The following is a 27,317-nucleotide window of genomic DNA, read 5'->3' as shown; positions in this document are numbered from 1 at the left end:
CCCTATGGCAACGGAAGATGACGTTCCCCAGAAAGTGTCCTCCCCCAAATAGTTGAATTGCGTGGAGATACAAAGCCATGACAAGAGGATGAGCAGATCGAATCTTAAGGGCACTATGGATAACTCATGCACCATGTAAGGTATCCTTCCCCATATGGCCCACACTTCTGTAGAATTTGGAATGTGAAATGTCAAACCATAAAATGGGACCTGAACTTATAGGACCGAAAAGTGAGAGACTCCTTTTAGTCGCCTCTTACGACAGGCAGGGATACCTCTGGACTATTCAATACCATTCAAGCGACTGTGGGTGAAAGTGCGGTTTTTATTAAAGAAAAGGAAGCAGGACTGTGTGATCCCACACCCCATCGTCCCAAGTAACATCTGTGGCGATCCGTCACCCATGTCAATGGTAACAACTGCACTGATCCCATGGTACTTGCTGATTGTTTTGCGGGTCACTTTACTGAAGTGTCCACTTGCAGTAAGTACCATCTTTGTTTCATGAGGCAGAAACACATTATTTCCCTCTGCGGGTCTGGGGGTTAGAATAGGCCCTGCCTGTCGTAAGAGGCGACTAAAAGGAGTCTCTCACTTTTCGGCCCTATAAGTTCAGGTCCCATTTTATGGTTTGACATTTCACATTCCAAATTCTACAGAAGTGTGGGCCATATGGGGAAGGATACCTTACATGGTGCATGAGTTATCCATAGTGCCCTTAAGATGCGATCTCCTCATCCTCTTGTCATGGCTTTGTATCTCCACCTGCAATTCAACTATTTGGGGGAGGACACTTTCTGGGGAATGTCATCTTCCGTTGTCTCCTGTCCTCTTTCGCCCCCATGACAGCATTGGATTTCTCTATGCCCAATATCCAGCATGGTAGCCAGTCCGTTGTAGTGGGGCCATCATGTACCCATTTGGTGGTAGCCCCCTGACAACAGAGGCATCGCACTGCTGATGCCTCAGCTGTAAAACTCCCCACGTATGCCAAGGAGTAGATGCCTGTCTTGCTGTGGCATTAGGACCTCCGGCAAAAGCCATCATGCCAGGTGGCCTATGTTGTGGCTGGGTGGCGCCCATGGGGAGAGCCCCTGATCAGAGTGGGTGGCATCAGGGCAGATGACCCACAATGAAGCGGTCATCTCTTGATGGTGACTGTACAGCGCCAGAAGTCTCTAAGAAGGGCTAGATCTAGTACAATGCTAACAGATATGACCCTAAATCGTTTCCCTCCCCCGCTACACCATGGGAGGAATGTAGGGCTACAGATAGAAGAGAGCCATATTCGCCTCAGTATGTAGTCTGTAGCAGAATAGATGGGGACTTCTTTCTACCTATGAAGGCTCAGTTTTTTGTTGAACTTCTTGAGGATAAGTTTGGGGAAGTGATAGCGCTGTCCAAGATGAGAAGCGGTATAGTCTTGATTCGGACAGCATCTCCAGCCCAATCCCGGGCGTCACTGTGACCGACTGGGTGATATTCCTGTTTCCATCACTCCCCAGAAAAGTCTCAACGTGGTCCCCAGGGGATTATTTTCCATCTCGACCTCCTCTTGCAGTCTGACGACGAGCTCCATGCCAGTCTTGAACAGTGGCGGTTTTAATTTCATCAGGCGCATTTACAGCAGACCTAAAGACAACAGGGTTGCTCCGATGCCTTCATCTTGGCCTTTGAGGGTGATTCATTGCCTGGCTCCTCTCATGTGGAAGGGGTCCCTTGGGACCCTCTGTCCCAAAGTCTCCACTAATGCCGCAGTGGACATTCGCCAGTGGCTAAAGGAACCAAAAGCTGCTGGACGAAGAGCTTCACAGTCTTCCGCCGTGCCTGAAGCTACTTCAGAGAAGTCCTCCCATGTAGCCCCTAAAGAGAAGCGAGAGGACAAGCAAAGAAAGAAATCTGCTTAGAAAAAGGACACTTCGATGGCCCCAACACCACCACTCCCTACCAGTTCTGCACCTGTGGATGAGGTGGAGATCTCAGCATCCCCTGAGAACTTGGATCTCACTGATGCCTCATCCACAGTAGGACTGGATACAAATACTCAATCGATGGCAGCAGGTGACTCTGAGGTGTAACCTGCGTCCTTGCATGCTTCGTGCCTTCCCAGCCTCACGATAACGTCATCCTCCAGTGAAATTGCGGCAGTTTTATCCACCATGTGGCTGAACTACAGCAACTGTTAAGCTTTACACCCGCTTTCTGCATTGCCCTCCAGTAAACCTGGTTCCCGGCAATGGAGGACTCCTGCCCTTTGCGGCTATAGGGGATATTACAAAAACTGTAGCAACTATAATAGAGTGTCAGGTGGAGTTTGCTTCTTTGTCCTGAACTCAGTATGCTGTGAACCTGTGGCCCTTCAAACCTCTCTTGAAGCTGTGGCTGTCAGGATAAGAACAACATGGGAAATAACTGTCTGCAGTGTCGAATCTTTCCTGTCTCAACTCAACCCAGCCTCTTAAATACTGTGCCCCCCCCCCCCCCCCCGCACATTTCAGTGTCGCACATGGCACTTTGCCATTGATTTATCCCTCTTCAGCCTGGGACTTCTCCCATCTGTCCACTGGAGAGCCCACGATGACTTGTGTGGTAGTGACCACTCCAGCATCTTCCTGTCACTCCCCCAGCGCCATTCCCCTGGACGTCTACCAAGATGGGCTTTAAACAAGGCAGACTGGGAAGCTTTCACCTCTGCTGTCACCATTGAATCTCCACCACGTGGTCCATCGATGTGGTAGTTGAGCAGGTCACTACAACGATCGTTTCTGCGGCGGAAAACACGATCCCTTGTTCTTCGGGGTGCCCCCAGCGGAAGTCAGTACCTTTGTGGTCTCCAGAAATCGCTGAGCCCATTAAAGGGCGTTGGCGAGCTCTACAGCGCTATAAGTGGCACCCTTCCCTAGAGCACTTAATAGCTTTATAACGGCTCCGTGCCCACGTTCGCCAGCTCATAATAAGATGGAAACAGGAGTGTTGGGATAGGTACGTGTCTACCATTGGGTGCCATACGTCACCTTCCCAAGTCTGGACGAAGATCAGATGTGGGTACCAGACCCCGACAGGTGTTACTGGCATTAACATCAATGACGTGTTATCTACCGACGCAAATGCAATTGCCGAGCACTTTCCTGAACACTATGGTTGAGCCTCTGCGTCAGAGAATTATCGTCCAGCATTTCGCATCCTCAAACGGCAGATGGAAAGGAAAGCCCTCTCTTTTACTGAACGTTACAGTGAACCCGATAATGCTCGTTTTACAGAGTGGGAGCTCCTCAGAATCCTTGCTCATTGCCCCAACACAGTTCCTGGATCAGATCAGATGTACAGTCATATGATCAAACATCTTTCGTCCCACTACAAGCGACATCTCCTCGTCATCTTCAACTGGATCTGTTGCGAAGGCGTCTTTCCATCGCAATGGCGGGAGAGCACCGTCATTCTAGTGCTCAAACCTGGTAAAAACCCGCTTGATGTGGATAGTTACCAGCCCATCAGCCTCACCAACTTTCTTTGTAAGCTGCTGGAATGTATGGTGTGTCAGCAGTTGGGTTGGGTCCTGGAGTCATGTGGCCTACTGGCACCATGTCAGGGCGGCTTCCGCTAGTGTTGCTTTACCACTGATAATCTTGTGTCCCTCGAGTCTGCCACCCGAACAGCCTTTTCAGATGCCAACATCTGGTTGCCGCCTTTTTTGACTTACTTAAAGCACACTACATGGGCAACATCAGATCCTTGCCGTATTGTATGAGTGGGGTATCCGGGGCCCCTTACTGATTTATATCAAAAACTTCCTGTCGCTCCGTACTTTCTGTGTCCAAGTCAGTGCCTACCATAGTTCCCCCTGTATTCTTGAGAATGGCGTTCCGAAGGGTCCGTATTGAGTGTATCTCTATTTTAATGGTCATGGACGGTCTTGCAGCAGCCGTCGGTCTCACCTTCCCTGTATGTAGACACCTTCTGCATTCAGTACTGCTCCTCCCCCAGTACTGGTGTTGCCGAACGGCGCCTACAGGGAGCCAGCCACAAGACACAGTCATGTGCTCTAGCCCACGGCTTCCAGTTTTCAGCTGTGAAGTCGTGTGTTATGCACTTCTGTCAGCAGCATACTGTTCATCCGGAACCAGAACTTTACCTTAATGACGATCCACTCACTGTAGTGTAGACATATCGATTCTTAGGACTGGTTTTCGACACCCGATTGATTTGGCTACCTCACCTTCGTCAGCTTAAGCGGAAGTGCTGGCAGCACCTCAATGCCCTCCACTGCCTGAGCAACACCAACTGGGGTGCCGATCGCTCTACGCTGCTATAGGTCTACAGAGCCCTTGTTCAATCCCACCTGGACTATGGGAGTCTGGTTTACGGTTCGGCGGCGCCCTCAGCGTTGCGTTTACTGGACCCAGTGCACCACTGTGGCGTTCAGCTGGCAGCAGGAGCTTTCCGGACGAGTCCAGTGACCAGCATCCTATCGGACTGCTCGCCAGTTACGTTGCACACATTTATAGTTCTCCTGAGCATCTGAATTGCCGTCTCCTTTTCCCATCCACGGCAGTTCATCTCCCACATCAGAGGACCAAGGTCAGGGCTTAAGATTGCAGTTTGTGTCTGATGTCTTCTGTCTGAAGTGGACTCCTTGCCTTTACCACCTATAGTCCAGGTCCATTCACGTACACATTTATGTTGTACACCTTGGCCGAAACTCCGCCTGGACCTTTCACATGGTCCTAAGGACTCAGTTAACACTGCAGCTCTCTGGTGTCACTTCCTCTCGATTCTTGACATGTACTGGGACCATGAAGTGGTTTATACTGAGGCTTGATGGCTGATCGTCACGTTGACTTCTTGTATGTTCATGAAGGACATATTGAACAGCACTTCTTGCCAGATAGCTGCAGTGTTTTCACTGCAGAGCTGGCGGCCATTTCTCGTGCTCTTGAGCGCATCCGCTCATGCCCTCGCGAGTCTTTTCTTCTCTGTACTGACTCCTTGAGCTACAAGCTATCGATCAGTGCTACCCCCCGCCATCCTTTGGTAGCGACCATCCAGGAGTCCATCTATGCCCTGGAATGGTCCAGCCATTCTGTGGTGTTTGTGTGGACCGCAGGCCATGTCGGAATCCCAGGCATCCAACTTGCTGACAGGCTACATGGAAACCGCTTCTGGAGATCATATCCCTGTAACTGACCTGCAGACATTATTACGCCATAGGGTTTTTCAGCTTTGGGAGACAGAATGGCGTAATCTCAGTGTGCACAACAAACTGCATGCCCTTAAGGACACAACGAATGTGTAGAAGACGTCCATGCGGTCCCCTCACAGGGAATCTGCGGTTCTTGCCAGCTCCGCATTGGCCATACATGGCTATCACATGGCTACCTCCTCCATCGCGTGTACCCACTTTGGTGTCACTGTGGCTCACATATGACTGTCGTCCACATCTTGCTGGACTGCCCACTTTTAGCCGCTCTGCGGCGGAATTTTTATCCTTCTCAGCACCCTACCTTCAATGTTGGCCGACAATGCACTCAACAGCATATTTGGTTTTACGTTTTTTCGTGAGGGGGTTTTTATTGTACCATCTAAGAGTGGGCATTTAGCCTTCTCTCTGAGATCGCCGCCACCCCCCCCCCTCCCCTTCAACTATGTCGCATTTTCTTTGCATTTGTTTGTCATGGTGCTGGTGTTTCCAAACATGTGTTCATCTCGCCTTGTCTTTTTGGGGTGGACATTTTGATGTGCTGCGGAGTGGCTGGCTCATCGTCTTTTATTATTGTGGTCTGCCAGTGCAGGCCTTATGCTCTATGGTTTTAATACATTCTTCCACTTTTCCTTGTGGTGTATGTTTTCCCTGTTTTTTGTTTGTTACATTCATTTTCTTTTTAGGTGTGGTGTTGGATGTTTTTGTACCTTGAGCCTTGCTTGCGTCAGGAAAAAGGGACTGATGTTCCTGTAGTTTGGTCCCTTTATACCACAAACCAACCAACCAAATACATTATTGAGCACCACCCGCTATTTCTCCATGCACATGGCTCTCTATAATACAGTGCCCCTTTAAGTGAATAGGAGCTTCTCAACACTTTGGCAGTGTGTCAAGATATGGCCACTGGCCCCGACAAAATCCATAACCAAATGCTCAAACATCTTCTGGCTTTTTAATCGCACTGGTGAGGTGGAGAATTCCCTTGTCAGTAGTGGGAAGGTTTATTATTCCTGTCCTGAAACTGGGAAAGGACCCACATATTTTAACTAACTACTAGGCAGTCTCTCTGACGAATGGGCATTGTCAGCCACTTGAACTAATGGTCAACCACCACCTTTGTAGGTGCCTTTAAGCGGGAGGGCGTATATCATGTTTCCAAAGTGGCTTTTGGGCTTTCCGGTCCACCACAGATCATGTGGTTTGTCTGAAATCTGGAGTGCACAATGCTTTTTCATATTGCCAACATCTGATTGCTGTGTTCTTTGACCTACAGAAGCACACGATACCACCTGGCGACATCACATCTATCTACACTGCATGAGTGGAGTTTCTGGGTCAGTGTACTCATATTTATCCAGAATATCCTATCTGTCTGACTTTCTTGGTCTCTCAGCAACCAGTATGTATAGGACACTGGAGACTCTCGGGGATTGGTTCTGAGCATGACACGGTTCTCTATCGTCATCAATGGTATCGTAAAAGCAGTGGCTCCACAGTCTCTCTGGCACTGTGTGTGGATGATCTTTGCCTGTACTGTGCCTCTGCACCACTGTGCACAATTGAGTGCCATCATCAGGGGGCTGTCTGGAGAGTACATGACTGGGCCATGGTTCACAACTCTCAATTTTCTCTTACAAATTGACAAGATGTGCATTTTTGCTTACTCCAGACTGAACCCACACTGAGAAATTTATCTTCGTGAAAATTTACTTGAAGTCATTTAAACTTTTCAATTCTTAGGTATTTTACTTGACAATGAGGTAACTTGGCTGCTACATGTCTGCCGGCTCAAGGCAATTGGATGACGAAGCTAAATGCTCTCCATTTTCTTAATAATTGTGGGGTGTGAACTGCATAGTTCTGAGAGTTTAAAGAGTGCTGATTTTATCCCAATTGGACTATGGATGTGTTGCCTATGGGTCAGCAGCATCGTCCGAACTGAGCTTGCTGGATCCTGTTCACCAACTGGCATGCAGCTGGCAATGGGGGCCTTCCGTATGAGCCCTGTTGAGAGCCTCCTGGTGGATGCTGGTTTCTCACTGCTGAGGGTAAGACAACAGTAACTTCTGGCAAATTACACAGTCATAGTCTTTCAGACACCTACTCACCCACGTCTCTGAACGCTGTTCCACAACCAACAGTTTGGATTGTTTACGCATTGCCCATAACTGGGTAAACCAGCTGGGATCCAACTTGATACTCTACTGGACAACTTCCAACAGCCCCCTGTTGTCTGTGTTCCTAGGTCTCCCTCTCGACACCCCCTGTGGTCTGTTCCCTGTCCTGTGATATGGATGGTCCTCTTTTGTGGCCCCCAAGAAAAGCGCTGCTGACCCTACCCTTCTCTGACACGTTTCGTTCGATACTCTACGATTACTCTAATTCGGCTTGCATCTGCGCTGACGGATCGAAAGTCTATGATAGGGTGTGCAAGGGGTCACGAGAAGCACTCTAGGCTGAGTGCTGACAGAGTATCACTGCAGAGTTGGTTGCCACATGTCAGGCTTGATGGTACATCGACTTCATGAGTTACTTAATGCAGCATTCGTCCGATCTCTTTGTGACATTGGCGTCCCGCATGCCAGAACAGAGATGTGGGATGCCTTCATCAGAGCAAGTGAAACCAAAGCAGATTTTTATGGTATGACCAAGGGCCCTGCTGGAGACGAAAACACATCCTCATTTATCAGTCAGCGACCACCAGGCCTGTTCCCGACCACTGTAGATCGACAGCAGTGCCAGAGGACGTGATCAACAAGTAGACTATTTTCTTACAGCACTCAGGTGATCGAAAATAGTCCCAGAAGATCAATCCGCCAACTGACCTTATAAGCTGACGCACCATCGGCCAGAAGGCAATTCGACACGACGCCCGGATTTGAAGGAATTTTCCATCCCGGCCACAACATCCATGCAGCTCATCTGCTGGTAGTCCCGGATCGTCAGGGTTGGCGGCTTCAGACTGCTATTCAACGAGAGTAATGTAATGGTGGTCTGGCCTCCATGGACAGCTTTGTGGTAATGCTGTGTCAACCAGTCTCTAGTATTGTTTCCATCTCTTCTGTGGTGGACTTCTCGAGCAGGTGACTTATGAGGGAAACATTTTGTTAATCTTCTGTTGTAAGATCCGAAGTGGGGCCCATCCTTTGTTTCATGTTTAAATTTTGTTTTGAGGAATATCGTTCACGTTTTGTCTCTGCTGCTGCAGGTACAAGGGCATATCCCTGTGCTATCCCAAAAATCTTTTGGTATCCAACATCCAGGACCAACTGGTTGACTTCCACAGCTCCGGAAGGACAATGACTTTCATCCCAGGCAATGAACTCGCTGACCATCTAGCTAAAGACGCAACTACAGGGGCCTAGCGTGAGGTCGGAATACCAGGCACCGACTTAAAATTTCAACTTCAATGCAATATTTAGAGACTCTGGGAAGTGGAATGGCAGACTATTACAATCCCAAACAAGTTGAGAGCAATTAAAGGGCCCATGAGATGAGATGTGGCATACATCTTTCTAGCCCTCTGGGAAAGATGCCATTGTGCTCTACCGACTATGCATCAGCCACACAAGACTCACCCATGAATTCCTTCTGTGTCGGGTTGATCCTCCTCACTGCACCTTGTTCTTTGTGAGTGTGCCCTGCTGGCTGATCCGTGTTACACTCCCAGCTTGCCTGACTCACTACCTGACACTTATGGATGATGAGACAGCCACCAACAAACGGTTGAATTTCCTGAGGGAGAGTGGTTTTTAACTAAACTGTAATACTCATCCACTTTCAGTGTTAGGAATGGTTGTGGGGGGAGCGCCTCCTCCTGCAGCAGGTGCTTCCTACGCGACCCCAGATTACTTTCTTCCCCCTCACCTTTAGACTGTCTTGTGCAAGATGCTACCTGGGTTACCTCTATTTCCTTTCACCTGTCATTTTACAACTGCTGTCAAGCCCCTTTTCAAACTCTTTGACTTGCTTATATAGTTGGAACACCAAGTCCCCACATTTTTATCTTTTTAGGTGTTTCTCCCATGAAATAGTGGGAGAGATGACTACATGGTAGTTGAGTCCCTTCAAGCAGATATTCATCATTATCATCGCTCTACCGTCTTTGACACAGAACTGTTCGCAATCTTGCAGGCACTGGAGCAGATGAGGCGTACTTCTAGTGCTGAATTCCTCATTTGTTCCAATTCTCTGAGAGTCATTCACTCTCTGCAATGCTTGTACCCAACAGATAAAGTAGTCCAGAATATCTAGGATGTCCTCCATCAACTACAATGGCTTGGGAAGGTGGTGTATTTCTGTTGGGTACCATGGCGCATGGCTATTGTGGGGAACAAAAGGGGTGATGAAGCAGGCAATTTTTTAGAAATTTGTGGTAAGATCTTATGGGACCAAACTGCTGAGGTCATCGGTCCATAAGCTTGCACACCACTTAATGTAACATAAACTAACTTACGCTAAGGACAACACACATACCCATGCCCGAGGGAGGACTCGAAAAACCGCAAACCATAACAGTGCGCCCAAGACCGCGCGGCTGTAACAGGCAAGGAGGCATGTAGTGATCCTCAGTTATTTTAATGTGCTCTCCCCCTGCATGCTATGACCTTGCTGCTGAGGGACAGAGTCATGCATCGATGGGAAGATGAGTGGCGGGAAGTGACTGACAATAAGCTGCATCTAGTAGAACCCTGTACTCTGCTGTGACCTACTTCCTTTTGGCCACGAAGAAGGGACGAGGTCCCGCTCATTCGTCTCTGCATAAATAACTGTGCACCGCGTTTTACTAGACTGTGTTTTATTTTTCTACCAGAGGGCAGCTAACGAATGTGGTTAGCGTTTTAAAGTTTTGTGATATGTCCAACTTGTTTCAGAAAATTTTAGGGAGATGTTCTTAATATGTTAACATAGTGACTGGTTCCCCCACATTTCTTGTAAGTAGTCAGCCAGTCACATTTCCATCTGCTTTTCGTGTAGCTCTTTTGTGGTTCCACGTCTGTTTTAAACCCAAGAGTAGCACCTTTCACCCTTCTCCACTGCATTAAGACGAGTGAGATAATGGGGTGATGGTGAGTGAATTAGTGTCATTTTGTAGGTTTCCTCATCACTGAGTGAAAACAATTTTAGACATTTGATTCAGATATGTTTCTTTTAATTATGTGTAGGGGCCCTGATAACCCTGGCATTGAGCACCTGTAAGCTCCACTCACACACACACACACACACACACACACACACACACACACACACACACACAGCAGCTGTCAAGTTCATATGATGCTTCACCTGAGGTGACTAGTATCACGTCTGTATATCTCCATCTTGGCAGGGGGAAGTCATTTCTCTTTGTAGTAATGTATGTCCATATATTAGTGTTATGAACAAGCTCTGATCATTGACAACAAATGTCATAAGGGAGTAAAAGTACTGTGAGGTGGTTATCAGTATGAACAGTTGTTTACAGAGCTGCGTACAAGAAAAAGGTAAATCAGGGTTTAATGTCTTGTCTACAATGAACTCATTAGAGTTGGAGCACAAGTTCGGATTTTTGTGTGGATGGGGAAGGAAATTCGCTGTACTCTTTCAAAGGAGCTATTCCAGAATTTGTCTGGAGGTATTTAGGGAAATGATGAGAAAGCTAAACCTGGGTGTCAGAATGGGGATTTGAACCCTTGTCCTCCCAAAAACAAGTCCTGTGTGCTAACTGTTGTGCCATTTCAGTAGATGTTCAGAAGAGGTTGTGGAGTAGACAGCAGATATTTCCATTCTACCCAAGTCTTTTGTAAACAAATTATAGCAGATGATTTGTACTACCACGAGCTTTGGTGCACAAAATTGTGGTGTAGCGGTTAGCGCCACTGACTGGCATGTTGTGGGTTGCCAGTTCAAACCTGACCACAAGAAAACATTTTTTTATTCAGTATTCATCATTTCTGAAAGATTTTCGAAATTTCTTAATCACTGATGGAAATAAAATCGCACCACTAAGAAGGAGTTGTGACAAATGAAAGCTAGTAGACGTGTTTCTACATTTGAAAGGCGATGGCTATTCAGATACCCCGCCAGTCGCATCAAGAGTGGCACTATTAGCGCCACTATGAGGATGCAAATCAGATTTTCTTTAAATACTCGCTGTAATGCTCATGAACGTTAGTAACCTTTGAAATAGGACATGTGAGTTGGTGTTAGTTAAGAATGCCTTTAAGGCAACAAAGAGGCCATTATCAACACCTCACTGAGTGTGAACAGGGTCGTGTAATGTGGTTATGAGAAACTGGATGTTCCTTTTGCAATATTGCAGAACGACTTGGCAGGAATCTAGCTACTGTACATGATTGCTGGCAGCACTGGTCACGAGAATACACAGTCGTAAGAAGACCGGGCTCTGGTCGGCAACATGACACTTCCAAGAGGGAAGATCATTGTGTTTGGTGTATGTCTGTGATGCATCTCCAGCAACAGTTTGAGCTCAAGTTGGTTACTTCAAGGACAGCTCAGAGCCAGAGAACTTTTGTGTTTTCTAATGAACGCTGGTTCTTCTGCTTCAGCGTCAGTGATGGCCGTATGTTAGGAGGAGGCCAGTTGATGACATACAGCCAACTTGTCTGCTTGCTAGACACACTGTACCTACACCTGGAGTTATGGTCTGGGGTGCGATTTTCAGCCTGGTGATTCAGCCTGTTCTGCTGCCATTCATCAACAGCTTTCCAGGGAGTGTTTTCCCACAGGATAAGACATGCCAGTACACAGCTGTTGTAACCCAGTGTGATGTATAGGGTGTTGGCAGGTAGGTTTGTCCTATTCAATCACCAGATCTGTCACCAATCGAGCACGTACAGGCTGTCATCGGATGACAACTCCAGCGTCATCCACAAACAGCATTAAATGTCAATGTATTAACTGACCAAGTGCAACAGGCATGGAACTCCATCCCACAAACTGACATCTGGCTCCTGTACAAAACAATGCCTGATTGCATTAAACATTCTGGCTATTACAAAGGTTATTAATGAACCAGCATTTGTAGTGACATATATCACACATTAAGCTGTGATCTTGGAATGTTAAGCACTTAAATATGTTACCTAGACAAGTGTATTGTTCTACATTAATTATTTTTTTGGTATTGCGATTTTTTTCCCATCAGTGTATTTTGGAATATTCGATGTTTGAATAAAAGGAGCACTTCTTGTCCAGGAGTTCAGGGCCGTTCTGTTCTGGTTGTACGTTGGTGTCACATAATAAATTTACTTTCAGCGCTTCATTGACGATCCTGCTTTTGGTTTTGGCTCGAGTATGTTTACAACATGACTATATATATATATATATAATGACAAAAAATGTCAGCCCAATATCGATTCCTGTGGTACGCGCATATGCAGCATTTTCCATTATGAAGACATTTCATTGTGTGCGCTCCCTGCGTTTCTTAGCTAGACACACTGAATCCTTTTTTAGTTAGACAGGATAAAAAGCAATATGAAACGGAAACGAGCATGTGAGGATTGTGCAACGGAATGTGAATGGTCGATTTCCGTTTAGTGGGAGAATTTTGGAAAAGTGTGGTTCATCTGCAAAAGAGAACACACATAGGATGCTAGTGTGACCTGTTCTTCGGTACTGCTTGAGTGTTTGGAATATGCGCCAGATAGGATAAAAGGAAAACATTGAAGCAAATCGGAGGTGGGCTACTAGATTTGTTAACGGTAGGTTCGAACAACATGCAAAAGTATTGCGGAGATACTTCAGGAAATCAAATTGGAATCCTTGGAGGGACAGCAGTTTGCATTCCCGAGTAACACTATTGAGAAAATTTAGAGAAACTGCCACTTGACGCTGACTCTGCAGAACAATTCTACTGCCGCCAATCTACATTTCGTGTGAGGAGCACGGAGATGAGATAGGAGAAATAACTCGTACAGGGGTATATAGACAGTCGTTTTGCTCTCGCTCTACTTGCAAGTGGAACAGGAAAAGAAATGACTAGTAGTAGTGCAGGATACCCTCGGCCGCCCACCGTACGATGGCATGCAGAATATGTATATAGACGTAGAAAACCAGTTACTAGGAAGCTCACTGATGGCACACTGTTTGAATGTCTCTAGAGGAATGTTAAAAACTGCATCATCTTGATACTTAACAGTGATTTAATGATCAAAGTATCTAACTGTTGGAACTTGTATCATCACATTTTTCTGAAAAGAGCCATTGTGATGCTGCTCTACTTAGTTCAACACGTTTGAATGGAATCTGTCAAGTTTAATACAACTATTTTCGAATTGCTGAATTAAAATGTCCGGCTTTGCATAATTCCCATGTCATTTGAACCATATAATTGTAATCAAGGAATATTTATTTACAAAATATCACTGGCAAGTGTTTGTAATTTTTGGAGGTTTTTGTCTAATGCTTTTATGAAATGGAATGTAACTGCTTTTTACAACAGCAGTGTTCTGCACAAACATAAACTTCAGTTTGTTTGCTTTTTCAACAGGTGCGATGGGAAGACAGTTTGCCAAAAGGAATCTGCGCCAGCTGTCTGTACAAGGTGGAGATGCTGTTCGAGTTCCACTGCTCTGCTGTGAGAATAGACTCACTGCTCAGGAAATATCTCGCTTCAGAAGTGACTGTTAAGGAACAGGTAACACTTTATACTTAAGTCTCAATATGCTAAACAGATCATTTCAGTTTAGACCTGAAATTCAAGTGTGCAACTACTAAAACGCGTAACGGAGGATATTTTAAGGGGAAAAAGCTTCTGATTTACAAAGAATCTTCTACTTTTCTTAAAGGGTGTAGGACGTCAAGTGGGCCGACTTGGTGCAGGAGAGGCACCCCAGGACATTTTAATTTCCACTGTCTATACTTTTACGAATAAATTCATAAAACTTGGTTATCATGTCCAAGAAGGATTCAGGATTCACAATCATAGCAGTGGAAGTTAAAAAACGTAACAAAATAATTTTTTTACTTGTGAAATTTCATCTTTTTTTTCAATTACTATTGGCAGCATTTGCTGGTATACATACACTTTTCTTCATAAGTAAGAAAGATTCTTCGGCGAATTTTCAGAGCAAACCATACTTACAGGCGTATGAAACTCTAGAATTTATTTCATTTATGAAATATGGATGTACTGTTAGGTTTTAAACTTCATGTTTAGAAAAACCTCAAATTTTATAGTTAATTATCTCAATTTTTACCACAGTTTTTAATAGATTTGGAAAATTCCACAGTTTTGCATTAAGGAGTTTGTGTTTAATAAGCATAACGAGTTTGGAAGTAATAGGATATTTATTTTGGATGTGACGTGTACGTAAGTACAGAAATTTGTTTTTTGTGGAAAATGGCCATTAAAGTTTCTGCTTACATTTGGCATTCTTTTAGAACTGTTCAGCACCATAACCAGGTACTTTTTCATTTTCTAAATCAGTTTTCTTCCTTTTCACATTCCTTTGGTGCACGCTTTTTTTATTTTATCACCTCCAAAAATGATTTATCTACATTCACTACACACACTCCATCGCATACAAAGCTTTGATGCAGTTCACTCGGCTTAGTTCTCATTTTCTCTAATACAAAGCTTTGCACACACAGCTAAAACAACGCTTTGCGTTTTCTTTCACAAAAATGGTTTTTGGCAATCTTCCCCGTACACATTGGTTAAAACTGTCATTTGGGTTTTGGGTACCGGCTTAAACGCATTTCTGCAATAAGTTTTCATTTGCAAGGTCCCTGAATGCAGATTTGATGGTTTCCATTACAACAGTTGGTAGAGAATCCCTGTGATGATATTGTTCACCACCAGCAATTGACATTTGGTAGCCACGTCATGATTCACTTTCTTTTGGGTACAAGTTGTGGTTAGAGTTATTGTCTGTGGACATTTTGTGGAAGTATAAGGGACAAATTGGTTGCTTCATATTTTTCAAGCTCCCTGTGTTCCTTCTTATTGCTAAGCCATACTATGTCTATAGCTTGTCAATTTCTGCATCTGTCAGTCACCCTCTCCCTTTTATTCCCTTGCGATCAGATAATTTTTTTACTGACAAATCTTGTCTTGGCCTTCTAAGTCTAGTACTAAGTCTTCTCTGTACATGTCCCACACATTCTAACTTCTGCACAATAGTCTCAGCTACATGTGGAGACATTTTTGAGTCTCAAGGAAAGCTTTACTATCACCATCACTAAGGTACTTCATATATCTCAGCCCACGTGAGGCAACAGTTTTGGTAAACAAGCTGACAACTCCATGCACTTCCATACCTCCACTTGAGGCTTTATAGTTCATATTACATTCATGATCTGGAATCCCTTTCACATACTATGAAAAAGTTTGCTCAATACTTCAACATCTAGTACTTTGCCAGTGTCAACAGATGAGGATGTAAAAACACCATTCAATCAAGTGTAAATTTTTTTTTTTTTTTTTTTTTTTTTTTTTTTTTTTTTTTTTTTTTTTTTTTTTTTTTGCCAGGTACCATCAAAAGTGGCCACTATGTCCCTGTCACCATCATTTTCGATAATAGATTCTTCTGCAGCACTTTTCGTTGATGATTCTGCAACTTCTTTTAGAGCTCCCAAGCAGTAAGTCATAATTATCTCTCTAATTTTGCTGGAAGAGGTGAGAGAATCATCACTGCTCAAAGTGTTCTTGCTGCCTTCTGTCCCCTACCAATACAGCGCATGCCATATGTTACCCTCAAATTCACATTGAGGGAGAAGTTCAGGTTGGTTAAACCAAACAATACTCCCATTTTGCAATAGTTCATTTATTCACCTCTTTACACAAGCAAGGCTTACAAAGAACTGACATGGCGGTTTCGCGCAAAGATAGTCTTAGTTTAGTTCAAAGGCGATACTCAGATCGATGCTGGTGTCTACATCATTGGCGCCACATAGCCCCCCCCCCTCCCCGCAGTACGGAGTACTCTTGAGAGGCTGGGGGTGGGGGGGTGACTATGGCGTCGGCAGGGGTGGTCCGCGGGAGCCGGACCACTGTCAGCTCGACAGCATCATTGGGGAGCTGTGTCGGTAGATGTCGTGAGGGATGGTTCGGCCACCGAACCTGGAAGTCGTTGAAGCACGCCAGGCATTGTACTGGGCGTGCTGGTCGTGCAGCGACAGGGAGCCCGGCAGTTTGTGGGCAGAACAGAGTGACGACGACGATGTCTCCGGTGGGTGTGGCGAACACACGAAGCATGTCCAGGTTGTCGTCGGGCGAGAGGGGAACACATTTCGCCAGGTGGCAGGGAATGGCGGAGGTTGTGTCATGAGCACCGGATGAAGGGAAACACACGACGAACAGTGTGTCATCGCGTAGTATTATAGAGATGTTGTGGATTATGTCCAGGGGGACAGGCACAAACACCTCGAGCGAGGGCACGTTCAAGATGGGGGGGCGAGAGAAACCTCGACAGGGAGAGGCAGGCGATGGGGGAGAGGTCGAAGGGACCGGCGAAGGTTTCAGCGGCGAGGGCGTGATTGTAGGTCAGCTCGATGCGGGGTGCATGTGATCACTCGACGGAGTGCGTGAGACCGGAGTAGAGGGCGAGGTCGGAGAAGAGCTCCATGATTGGAGCTGGAAGCACTCGACCGAGTGTGTAAGTCGACGCAGAGGGAGTGGTCGGAGCTTCGTGAGCCACAACAGTGAGTGACGTGGTCATGGCCTGAAGGGGGTAGAAGCGGGCTCGACATGACCAGGCTTAAGTCTGTTGAGAGAGACTGTAACAGCTGACTCTTTTATGTGGAGTCATAGGTGTTGGCTGAGTGCTGGAGAACTCGGTACGGGCTGGTATATGGGGGTGATGTATTATTCGCAATTTTCCAGAGATTTCGGGATGTGAACCTTAGGGCGGGAGTGGCTGGCAGGCAGAGGGATATGGAGGTTGGTGAAGTGGCCTCTGACACGGTCCACGAAGGAAGGCAAGTCTGACTGAAGGAGAGAAGCGGAGGGGCTCACAAGTTCGCCAGGGAAACAATGTTCTGGCCTTATACAAACTTGGCTATTGTGCCTTCGAGGTCTTCCTTATAGATCGTACGAATGCCGAGTAGCACAAGGGGAAGGGCCTCCGTCCATAGAGAGCCGTGGCATCGAAGAGCCAGCGCTCAACTAGCCCGTTACTTTGCGGGTGATATGCTGTGGTACGGATGCGCAGGATGCCACAAATGTTACAAATCTCTTTGAACAGGGCCGACTCAAATTGTCTGCCCTGGTCAGTTGTTATGATAGCTAGACATCCGAAAATCGATACCCATGACTCGACGAAAGCTCGAGCAACAGTTTCTGCTGTAATATTGGGGAGGGGGACAGCCTCGACCTAGTGAGTTGTTCGGTCGATAGATGAGAGAACATAACGAAAGCCGTTAGAGGGTGGAGGGGGCCGACAATGTCTATATGAATATGCTGGAAACGCCCAGGAGGGATCGAAAAGGCAACGAGGGGGGTGAAATGTGCTTGTGTACTTTGCAACGTTGGCGTGCGATGCAGGAGTGTGCCCATTGCTGGCAGTCCTTGTGACATTTCTCCACACAAAGCACTCCGCTACGAGGCGGGTAGACGCACAAACACCGGGGTGGGCTAAATTATGCAGTGCGTTGAAGACAGCGCGACGAAGCGTGGTTGGGATGAGGGGACGTAATGTGCCCGTACTGTCGTCGCACCAGATCTCACCAGAAATGCCAGGGAAGGTGGCGCGGACAAAGTGTAGTGAAGAGCTAGAGTCTGAAACCAGGTTTGGTGTGTCCTCGTCGGCGGGTTGGAGGTTAGGCAGTTCAGAGAGGTCTAACAGCGAACGAACAGCGTTGACTCATGAAAGGAAATCAGTAACTATATTGTCAGCACCCTTTATGTGTCTGACATCGGTGGCGAACTGAGATATGAAGTCCATGTATCTGAAGCGGCAAGGAGGCGGGTCAGCTGGCGGGTTTGTAATGGCCGCAGCTGGGTCCTTGTGGTCTGTTAAAACAGAAAGGGCATCCCTCATTGTCAGTCTTAAAATGCTTGATCGCTTTGTAGACCACAAGCAACTACCTGTCAAACGCGGAATATTTCCATTGTGCATTGGTGAGCTTGCGCGAGAAGAACTGCAGAGGCGAAGTTTGGCCGTCGACTGTCTGGCTAAGGACAGCACCGATGGCAGTATTGCTCGCGTCTGTGGTGATGAAAAGCTGCGCATTGGGATGAGGATGTGTGATGGTGCAGGCCTCGGCAAGAAGATTTTTGAGGGCAGTGAAAGAGGCAGTCATAGCATGGGTCCATGGAATGGGCTGAGATCCAGAAGTGTTGGTGCCAACCAAGGTGTCCGTCAGTGGAGCCTGAATCTCCGCAGCCCGAGGTAGATGTCGGCGATAATAATTAACCGTCCCCAGAAAGCGCCGCAGCTCTTTGAATGACGAAGTTCTGGGTAGGTTTAGTATTGTTTGTACTTTCTCAGGGGCTGGTGAAATGCCGTCGGCAGAGACCCGAAAACCAAGAAAATTGACAGCGGGTTGATGTAGCTGCAATTTGTCCTGGTTGGTCTCTATGCCTGCTGCCGCGAGAGTGCTCATAACAGTTTGCACATGTCGAAAATTGTCCTCGACGGAGGAGCTGAACACAAGAATATCATCAAGATGCTTGAATCGATGATATGCAGATCAATGCTGGTGTCGACCTCATCGGCGCCACAACATCATAACCATTCTTTACGATTTTCGATCTCGTGCAAGACACACCAACGTTGCATTTGCCCCCCTGCAGGTCCAAAGGTTAGAATAGGCCCAAGCTATACCTGCCTGTCGTAAGAGGCGACTAAAAGGAGAGTTACATCTTTTGGCCTTTATGTGATGGTCCCCTGTAGGGTTTGACTTCCATTTCTCAAAATTTTTGCGAAGAGTGAGCCAATTGGGGAAGGGCGCTTTACATGGTGAATTGTGTCCATCATCAGGTGAAACCTAACCTCTCGCATCCTTCGTCAACATCGATCTGCACTTCCACTCATTCTCCGGGTATTGGGTGAGGGCACCCTCCTGGGTGCATTTTCCTCCATCCTCTGTGCAGTATCACTTTCTGCACTGTCGACAATAATGGACTTTTTAACACATTTCCACCTGATACCAAGCACGGTAGCCAGTCTGCTGATGCCTGCACCATTAACTCCCTACGTATGTTAAGGAGTAGATGTCTATCCCCCTGGGGCATCAGGACTCCCGGCAATGGCTATCCTGCCAGCCAAGGAGTAGATGTCTATCCTCCAGGGGCATCAGGACTCCGGCAATGGCTATCCTGCCAGGTGGCCTTTGCTGTGGCTGTGTGGCGCCCATGGATAGGGCCCCTGGTTGGAGTGGGTGGCATCAGGGCAGATGACACGCCATGAAGCAAGGTACTTCATCTCTTGCTGGTGGTCAAACACCAGCAGTCTCTAAGCAGTCAAGATCTAACTTCAATGCTAAGAAATACGACCCCAAATTGTCACCCCTCCCCCTCCGCCCCACTGGCCACGCCATGGGATGAACACCAGGCTAATGATGGCAGTGAAGCTTATTCACCCTGGTACCTCGTATATACGAGAGTTGATGGGGAATCTTTCTTATCAATGAAACATCAGTTTTTTGTGGAGGATTTAGAGGACAAGTTTGGGGAGGTGGAGGGCTTGTCCAAAACCTGGTCAGGGTCAGTCTTGATCAAAACAGCATCCACTGCCCAGTCATGGGCAGTACTTGCCTATGACAAGCTGGGGGATGTTTCTGTTTCCATCACGCCCTTTATGAGCCTAAATATGGTCCAGGGTATGATATTTCACAGGGACCTTCTTTTGCACTCTGGCGATGAGCTGTGCACCAACTTAGAGTGACGAGGTGTCCATTTTGTCCAGTGCATCCACTGGGGTCCGAGGGATAATCAAGTTGCCACCAGTGCCTACATCTTGGCCTTCGAGTGTGACACATTACCTGAGAGGGTCAAGGTGATGGTCTACCACTGTGATGTAAAGTCGTATATCCCTCTCCTGATACGGTGCTTAAGTGCTGGAAGTTCAGCCTTATGTCTTCCCACTGTACTTCCAGCGTCACCTGTCAGGATTGTGGACGTCCTTCACATCCCAATCCTCCTCGTGCCCCGCCTCATATCTGTGTCAACTGCGCAGAGCACCATTCGCCTTGTTTACCAGACTGCAGGATTCTCCAGGAAGAAAGAAAAGAAAGGACTGACTGCCCCTACACTGAGGCTAAGAAAAATGTGAGAGTCTACATCCTGTGCATATGACGTCAACCTATGCCACCACTATGGCAATGGTTCTAACATCATCTGTTCCGCCGCATACAGTTGGCTCTTAGAGCTGTCAGACTCCATCTGCCCCCTTGATGGTGGGGGCACTTCCCTCCCTGTTGGCCCTGCACAACCTACTTCAGGAGCAACCCCCCCCCCCCCCCCCAACCATTGGGGACATCAGTCCCCACTTCTCAGATGGAGAAGTGTAAGTCTTGTTTGGCTCCTCTCTCCAGGAAGGGATCCCATGGATCACTCACTCCCCAGGTTACTACCAGTGGCATAGCTGACACCTGCCAGTGGCTGAAGCAACCGCACTGCGGTGGCACCCACACCACCACTACCTACAAGCTCTGTGTCTAAGGATGAGGTGGAAATACTGGCATCTGCTGAGGACCTAGATCTCGCAGGGCCCTCAGACACAATGGATGTTGACCGCACAGGTACTCATCTGGTGGCAGCAGTCTCCCAGTCTCACGATCACATAATCCTCCAGTGGAATTGCAGCGTTTTTTTTCCACCACCTAGCCGAGTTAAGTCAACTGTTAAACTTTACACCTGTTTTCTGCATTGCCCACCAGAAACTTGGTTCCTGGCAATGCGGAACCCTGCCCTAAGCTTCTATAAGGGATATTACAGGAACCGTAGTGACTAAAATAGTGTGTCAGGTGGAGTTTGGGTCTTTGTCCTGATCTCAGTATGTAGTGAACCTGTGCCCCTTCAAACCCCTCTTGAATCTGTCGCCGTCAGGATAAGGACGACACAGGAAATAATTGTCTGCAATGTATATATTCCTCCAGATGGTGCAGTACCCCCTGAACGTATTGGCTGCACTAATTGATCAACTCCCTAAACCTTTCCTACTTTTGGGAGATTTTAACGCTCATAACCCCATGTGACCAAGGCAGAGATGTCGAAAATTTGCTGTCACAACTCGACCTCTGCCTCTTAAATACAGGTCCCCCACACATTCCAGTGTGGCACATGGCACATATTCGGCCATTGATCTCTCGGTTTGCAGACCTGGCCTTCTCTCATCTATCCACTGGAGAGCGCATGACGACCTGTGTGGTAGTGACCACTTCCCCATCTTCCTGTCACTCCCCTGGCGTCATGCCGATGGCCGCCTATCCAGATAAGCTTTAAACAGGGCAGGCTGGAAGCCTTCACATCTGCTGTCACCGCTGAATCTCCCCCACATGGTGCCATCGATGTTGTCATTGAGCAGGTCACTATAACGATCGTTTGTGCGGCGGAAAATGCGATCCCTCGTTCTTTACGGTGCCCCCAGCGAAAGACAGTCCCTTGGTGGTCCCCAGAAGTCACTGAGGCAATTAAAGAGTGTCGGCGAGCTCTACAGTGACATGAGCGGCACGTTTCCCTAGAGCACCTAATAGTCTTTAAGCGGCTCTGTGCCTGCTATCGCCATCTTATAAAACAACGGAAACAGGAGTGTTGGGAGAGGCATGTGTCGACCATTGGGTGCCATACGTCTCCTTCCCAAGTCTGGATGAACATCAGACACCTTTTTGGTTGCCAGACCCCAACAGGTGTCCCTGGAATTAATATCAGTGGCGTGTTATCTACTGACACAAACGCAATTGCCAAGCACTTTGCTGAGCACTATGCTTAAGCCTCTGCCTCGGAGAACTACCCCCCAGCCTTTCACACCCTCAAACGGCAGCTGGAAAGTCCTCTCGTTCACTACACGCCACAGTGAAGACTATAATGCCACATTTACAGAGTGGGAACTCCTCAGCGCCCTTGCGTATTGCGCTTACACAGCTCATGGGCTGGATCAGATCCACAGTCAGATGACTAAACATCTCTCGTCTGACTACAAGCGACATCTCCCCATCATCTTCAAGCAGATTTGGTGCGATGAAGTCTTTCCATCGCAATGGTAGGAGAGCACCATCATTCAGGTGCTCAAACCTGGTAAAGACCTGCTTGATGTGGATAGTTACCGGCCCATCAGCCTCACAAACTTTCTTTGTAGGCTGCTGGAATGTATGGTGTGTCGGCAGTTGGGTTGGCTCCTGGAGTCACGTGGCCTACTGGCTCCATGTCAGGGCTGCTTCCCCCCAGTGTTGCTCTACCACTGATGATTCTGTGTTCCTTGAGTCTGCCATCCGAACAGCCTTTTCCAGTCGCCAGCATCTGGTTGCCATCTTTCTTGACTGTCTTAAAGCATACTACACGAACTGGCAACATGACATCTTTGCCATATTGTATGAGTGGGGTCTCCGGGCCCCCTTACCAATTTATATCAAAAACTTCCTTTCACTCCGTACTTTCTGTGTCCAAGTCAGTGCCTCCCATAGTTTCCCCTGTATTCTTGAGAATGACGTTCCGAAGGGTCGGTATTGATTGTCCCTCTATTTTTAGTGGCTGTTAACAGTGTAGCAGCAGCTGCAGGGCTGTCAGTTTCACCATCTTTGTCTGTGGATGACTTCTGCATTCTGTACTGCTCCTCCAGTACTGGTGTTGCTGAGTGGCGCCTACAGGGAGCCATTCACAAGGTACAGTCATGGGCTGTAGCCCATGGCTTCCAGTTTTCAGCTACGAAGTCATGTGTCATCCATTTCTGTCGGCATCACACTGTTCATCCAGAACCAGAACTTTACCTTAATGATGGTCCACTCACTGTAGTGTAGACATATCGATTCTTAGGACTGCTTTTCAATGCCCAATTGACTTGGCTACCTCACCTTTGTGAGCTTATGCAGAAGTGCTGGCAGTACCTCAATGCCCTCTGCTGCCTGAGCAACATCAACTGGGGTGGAGATCTCTCTACACTGCTGTAGCTCTACAGAGCCCTTGTTCAATCCTGCCTTGACTATGGGAGTCTGGTTTACGGTTCGGCAGCACCCTCAATGTTCCATTTACTGGAACCTGTGAACCACTGAGGTGATCACCTAGCGATAGGAGCTGCAGACATTCGTAGTTCTCCTGCGCATCCGAATTACCATCTCCTTTTCCCATTCGCGGAAATTCATCTCGTGCATCGGTGGCCCAGGTCAGGGCTTATGATTGCGTTTCGCGTCCTTTCCCTTCTTCTGTCTGAATCGGAGTCCTTTCCATTACCACCTCTCCTCAAGGTCCATTCACATACACCTCCACGGTGTACACCTGGGCCGCAGATTCTTGTGGAATTTTCACATGGCCCTAAGGACTCCATTAATCCTGCAGCTCTCTGCTATCACTTCCTCTCAATTCTCAACATGTACCAGGGTCATGTAATGGTTTACACCGATGACTCGATGGCTGATGGTCACATAGGCTTTTTGTCATGGAGGACATATTGAACAGTACTCCTTACCTGATGGCTGCAGTGTTTTCACTGAATAGCTGGTGGCCATATTTGTGCTGTTGAGCGCATCTGCTCATGCCCTGACGAGTGGTTTGCACTGGGTACTGACTCCTTGAGCAGCCTACAAGCTATCGACCAGTGCTTCCCTTGCCATCTTTCAGTAGCATCCATTCAGGAGGCCATCTATGCCCTGGAATGGTCCTGTCGTTCAGTGATGTTTATGTGGTCCCAGGACATGTCAGAATCCCAGGTAACAAACTTGCTGACAGGCAGGCCAAACAGGCTATGTAGAAACCGCTTCTGGAGATGGACATCTCTGAAAGTGACCTGCATTCTGTCCTACGTTGCAGGGTTTATTGGCTTTGGCAGATGGACTGGCATAGCAGTACGGAATGGCATAGGAGTACGCACAACAAACTATATGTCATTAAGGAGACTACGAATGTGTGGAAGTCTTCCATGTGGTCCTCTCGCAGAATCAGTTGTCCTCTGCTGGCTCCACATTGGCCATACATGGGTAATGCATGGTTACTTCCTCCGTCACGAGGACCCACTTCGCTGTCGCTGTATCTCAAAAGTGACGGTCATCCTCCTCTTGCTGGACTGTCCACTTTTAGCTGCTTTGCGGCAGACTTTTAACTTTCCCAGCACCCTGCCTTTGGTGTGGGGCAACAGTGCCTCAACAGCAGATTTAGTTGTATGTTTTATTAGTGAGGCGATTTTTATCATTTGATGTAAGTTTTAGCACATGTCCCTTGCCCCTCTATGTTCTTTACCCTAGTGCTTTTAGGGTGGATGTTTAATGTGTTGCGGAGTGGCTGGCTTCTCCTTGTTATTCTCATGGTCAGCCAGCCAGATCTCTTCTACATATTTCTTGTCTCTCTCTGTGATTTTCTTGTCCAATTTTGTCCATTTTAGTGTTCGCTGCGCCTCTGTCATTCTTGTGACTTTCTCCTTTCTTCCAGTTGTTTTTTTGTATGTCTCGATTATTTTACTCCCACCCTTGTGGAATTATTTTAATTGGAATGAGGGACCGATGACCTAGGAGTTTGGTCCCCCCCCCCCCTCCCCCCTTTTAAACCAACCAACCAACTGTTGCATTTGCTGCTTATCACAGATAAGTTTGTAGCAAGGCCTTTCATATCACTCTCATCTTCCACCATAGAAACACTATGCCCACTAAAGCAATGCTTGCACATAACATTGTCCAACATTGTGACAGTATATTAATGTCAACAATAATATTACATGAACCTTCAGATTCACAGCCTCCATTTTCTTTAGCACCAGAAACAAGTTTCCTTCTTGAAGCACTCAACAGTGGTTTGTTTACCGGCTCTGAGAGGTTGCAGTCTTGAGCCACTGGTGTAACATTTGTTGTGGCACCCTTTACTGTGTATCTGTTGCCCTGATGGCTTATTTACGGTTGAAGCAAAGAATTCTAATTGTCTTGTGCAATAATATGTCACAAACTAACACAAAAAAACACAGCCAAATGAAAATTGTTTTGAAATTCACAACACCACTCTGCAAGCCTTTCAAAAAAGAGAACAAACAAAATCTGCAATCAAAACAATGCACGTCTAAAGGAACAGAGAAATTATCGATATCAATAATCTTTTGTTTCATGTATGACAATTGCTAGCGCAAATATAAACATTAGAATTTTACAGAGCGAAATACACTTACGTGTGACAGAAGAATGCTGTGCAAAGGGGATGTGGCACTGCATATTGGTCCACTTCATACCAAATAATGTGTGTTATAATCTCTCAAATATATATGTTTTATACATAAAACAATTCAAGAAGATGTGTGCTACAAAATAGTCATAGTTTTGAAAAACTGAATTTTTTAAATTTTTTGATGTCCTACCCCCCTTAAGTAACAGAATCAACATCACTGATTTAGTATATTGCTGATAGCACACATGAAACTGCATTCAAAAATGTGCAAATTCTGAGTACCAGCATCTCTTTGACATGTTTTGTTGTCTCATACTAGTGTAATGATTTGATGGAATGACTGTCAAATTTTCTTTTTTCTTTGAACCAAATACTTTGCCATAATAAATGACACTTAATTCTTATCTTCAGTACTCTGTTGACACTCTTTTTATTCTAAAACTTAGTGTTACAAAATCCCCAAATAGATTCTGTATTATTTCATGGAATTTTTTTCTTGGTCTCAGTACCACATATTCCAATCCAATCATGGATTCAGTGAATATTACACACTATTTATGGTGATCCATCAGTGTGGTGAGGTTATTAAGTTGTTTTTGCCCTTCATACTCATCAAGAGATGTCACCCATGTGTTTGCCTCCATAGCTGAGTGTTCAGCGTGGCAGAATGCCATGCGAGGAGCCTGGGTTCGATTCCCAGCTGGGTTGCTAACACCATGTCTAGGGGTGTGTGTGTTTGGGTGTCTGTGTGCTTGCATGCATGAATGTACGTATTTCACTAGAGAAAGAGAAAGAGCTCGAAAGCTAATAAAATTCTGATATTGGTGCCAGTTTCTATGTACCACACGTTTGTCAGCTATAGATGAGTGGTTGCTTTTCTTTCATTTTATGTGTTATTCATCCAGGAATTTCCATTGTTGCTGGACAGTAAGTTAATCAGTATGATCCAATTGAATACGTGGATTATTCCTATGTATTAGTTCCATCTTTTGATCCAGATGCACTAATATTTTGATCTAAATGCAATAATATGCAAAAGTATGTACTGGTGTGACCACTATATTAACTAACTCTTTGCAGGAGACTCATGGGTGTCTAGCGAGTTATTTGAATCGTAAGGGGCCAATTCTCTTGGATGTTTGTTGGATGTACTGAAATACTGAGGTAGGGGCTTTCTTCCATTCTCAGAACTGCTGAATAGGTATACATACCTATGTCACAAAGATGTGACACTAAGGAATGGTTACACACTGTAGTGTGAAGTTTACAATGCTACTGACAATTGAGAAAAGGAATTGAGAGGACAGTATGGAAACATGTAACAATAGATAGGTGACTTTTTCCCTTTCTTATTTATGCGTGTGGCTAGGCCGGGAGCCCCATCTTTGGGGAGGTCACCCACCTGAAGGATATGTGTAAACAGTGTGATGGAAGACAAAAGTATATGAAAGGGATTGGGAACGAGTTTTGTGGACAGAAGAGAGTTAAGGGAAAAGATAAGTACATAGTAGAGATAAATGACTGCTCAGATTTGGCACAAATTGTAATTATGGAAAGGTCTTGATTGTACATTTCTTTATTAAGTGTCATGTGGTTTGGAAAATCATCATCAGGTAAAAACTGTGGAACAATGTTCAAAAGTTATGAAAGATAAGTAACATACAAGGGTAGTGCATGATCGTGACAGGCACATTACGCACAGTTACTTTAGTACTTCCATGTAGAGCTTGTATTAGGCTCCACAAACTGAGCTCATGGACTATATATAATAATACAGTTATCATTTCATAAAGACAGCATGTGGTAGTACAGTTGTCGATTCCGTAAAAGCAACTGTCAAATTGGTTAAACCACATTCAAGTGCCAAATAAG

At 46.3% G+C, this 27,317-nt stretch overlaps 1 protein-coding gene across 1 annotated transcript in view; it reads left to right on the top strand.

The window, feature by feature from the left end:
- The window catches only part of LOC124776698 (mucin-12-like), a 321,070-nt gene that overhangs the window by 105,311 nt on the left and 188,442 nt on the right, over positions 1-27,317 (top strand). The window contains exon 2 of the mRNA XM_047251803.1: positions 13,695-13,841. Within this exon, the coding sequence (XP_047107759.1) occupies positions 13,695-13,841 (147 nt within the window). The remainder of the gene's footprint in view (positions 1-13,694; positions 13,842-27,317) is intronic.

The sequence above is a fragment of the Schistocerca piceifrons genome, chromosome 2 (genome assembly GCF_021461385.2).
Source record: "Schistocerca piceifrons isolate TAMUIC-IGC-003096 chromosome 2, iqSchPice1.1, whole genome shotgun sequence".
NCBI classification, from domain to species: Eukaryota; Metazoa; Arthropoda; class Insecta; order Orthoptera; family Acrididae; genus Schistocerca; species Schistocerca piceifrons.
The sequence above is the reverse complement of the archived record's forward strand: the minus strand, read 5'-3'. Positions and strand labels throughout refer to the sequence as shown.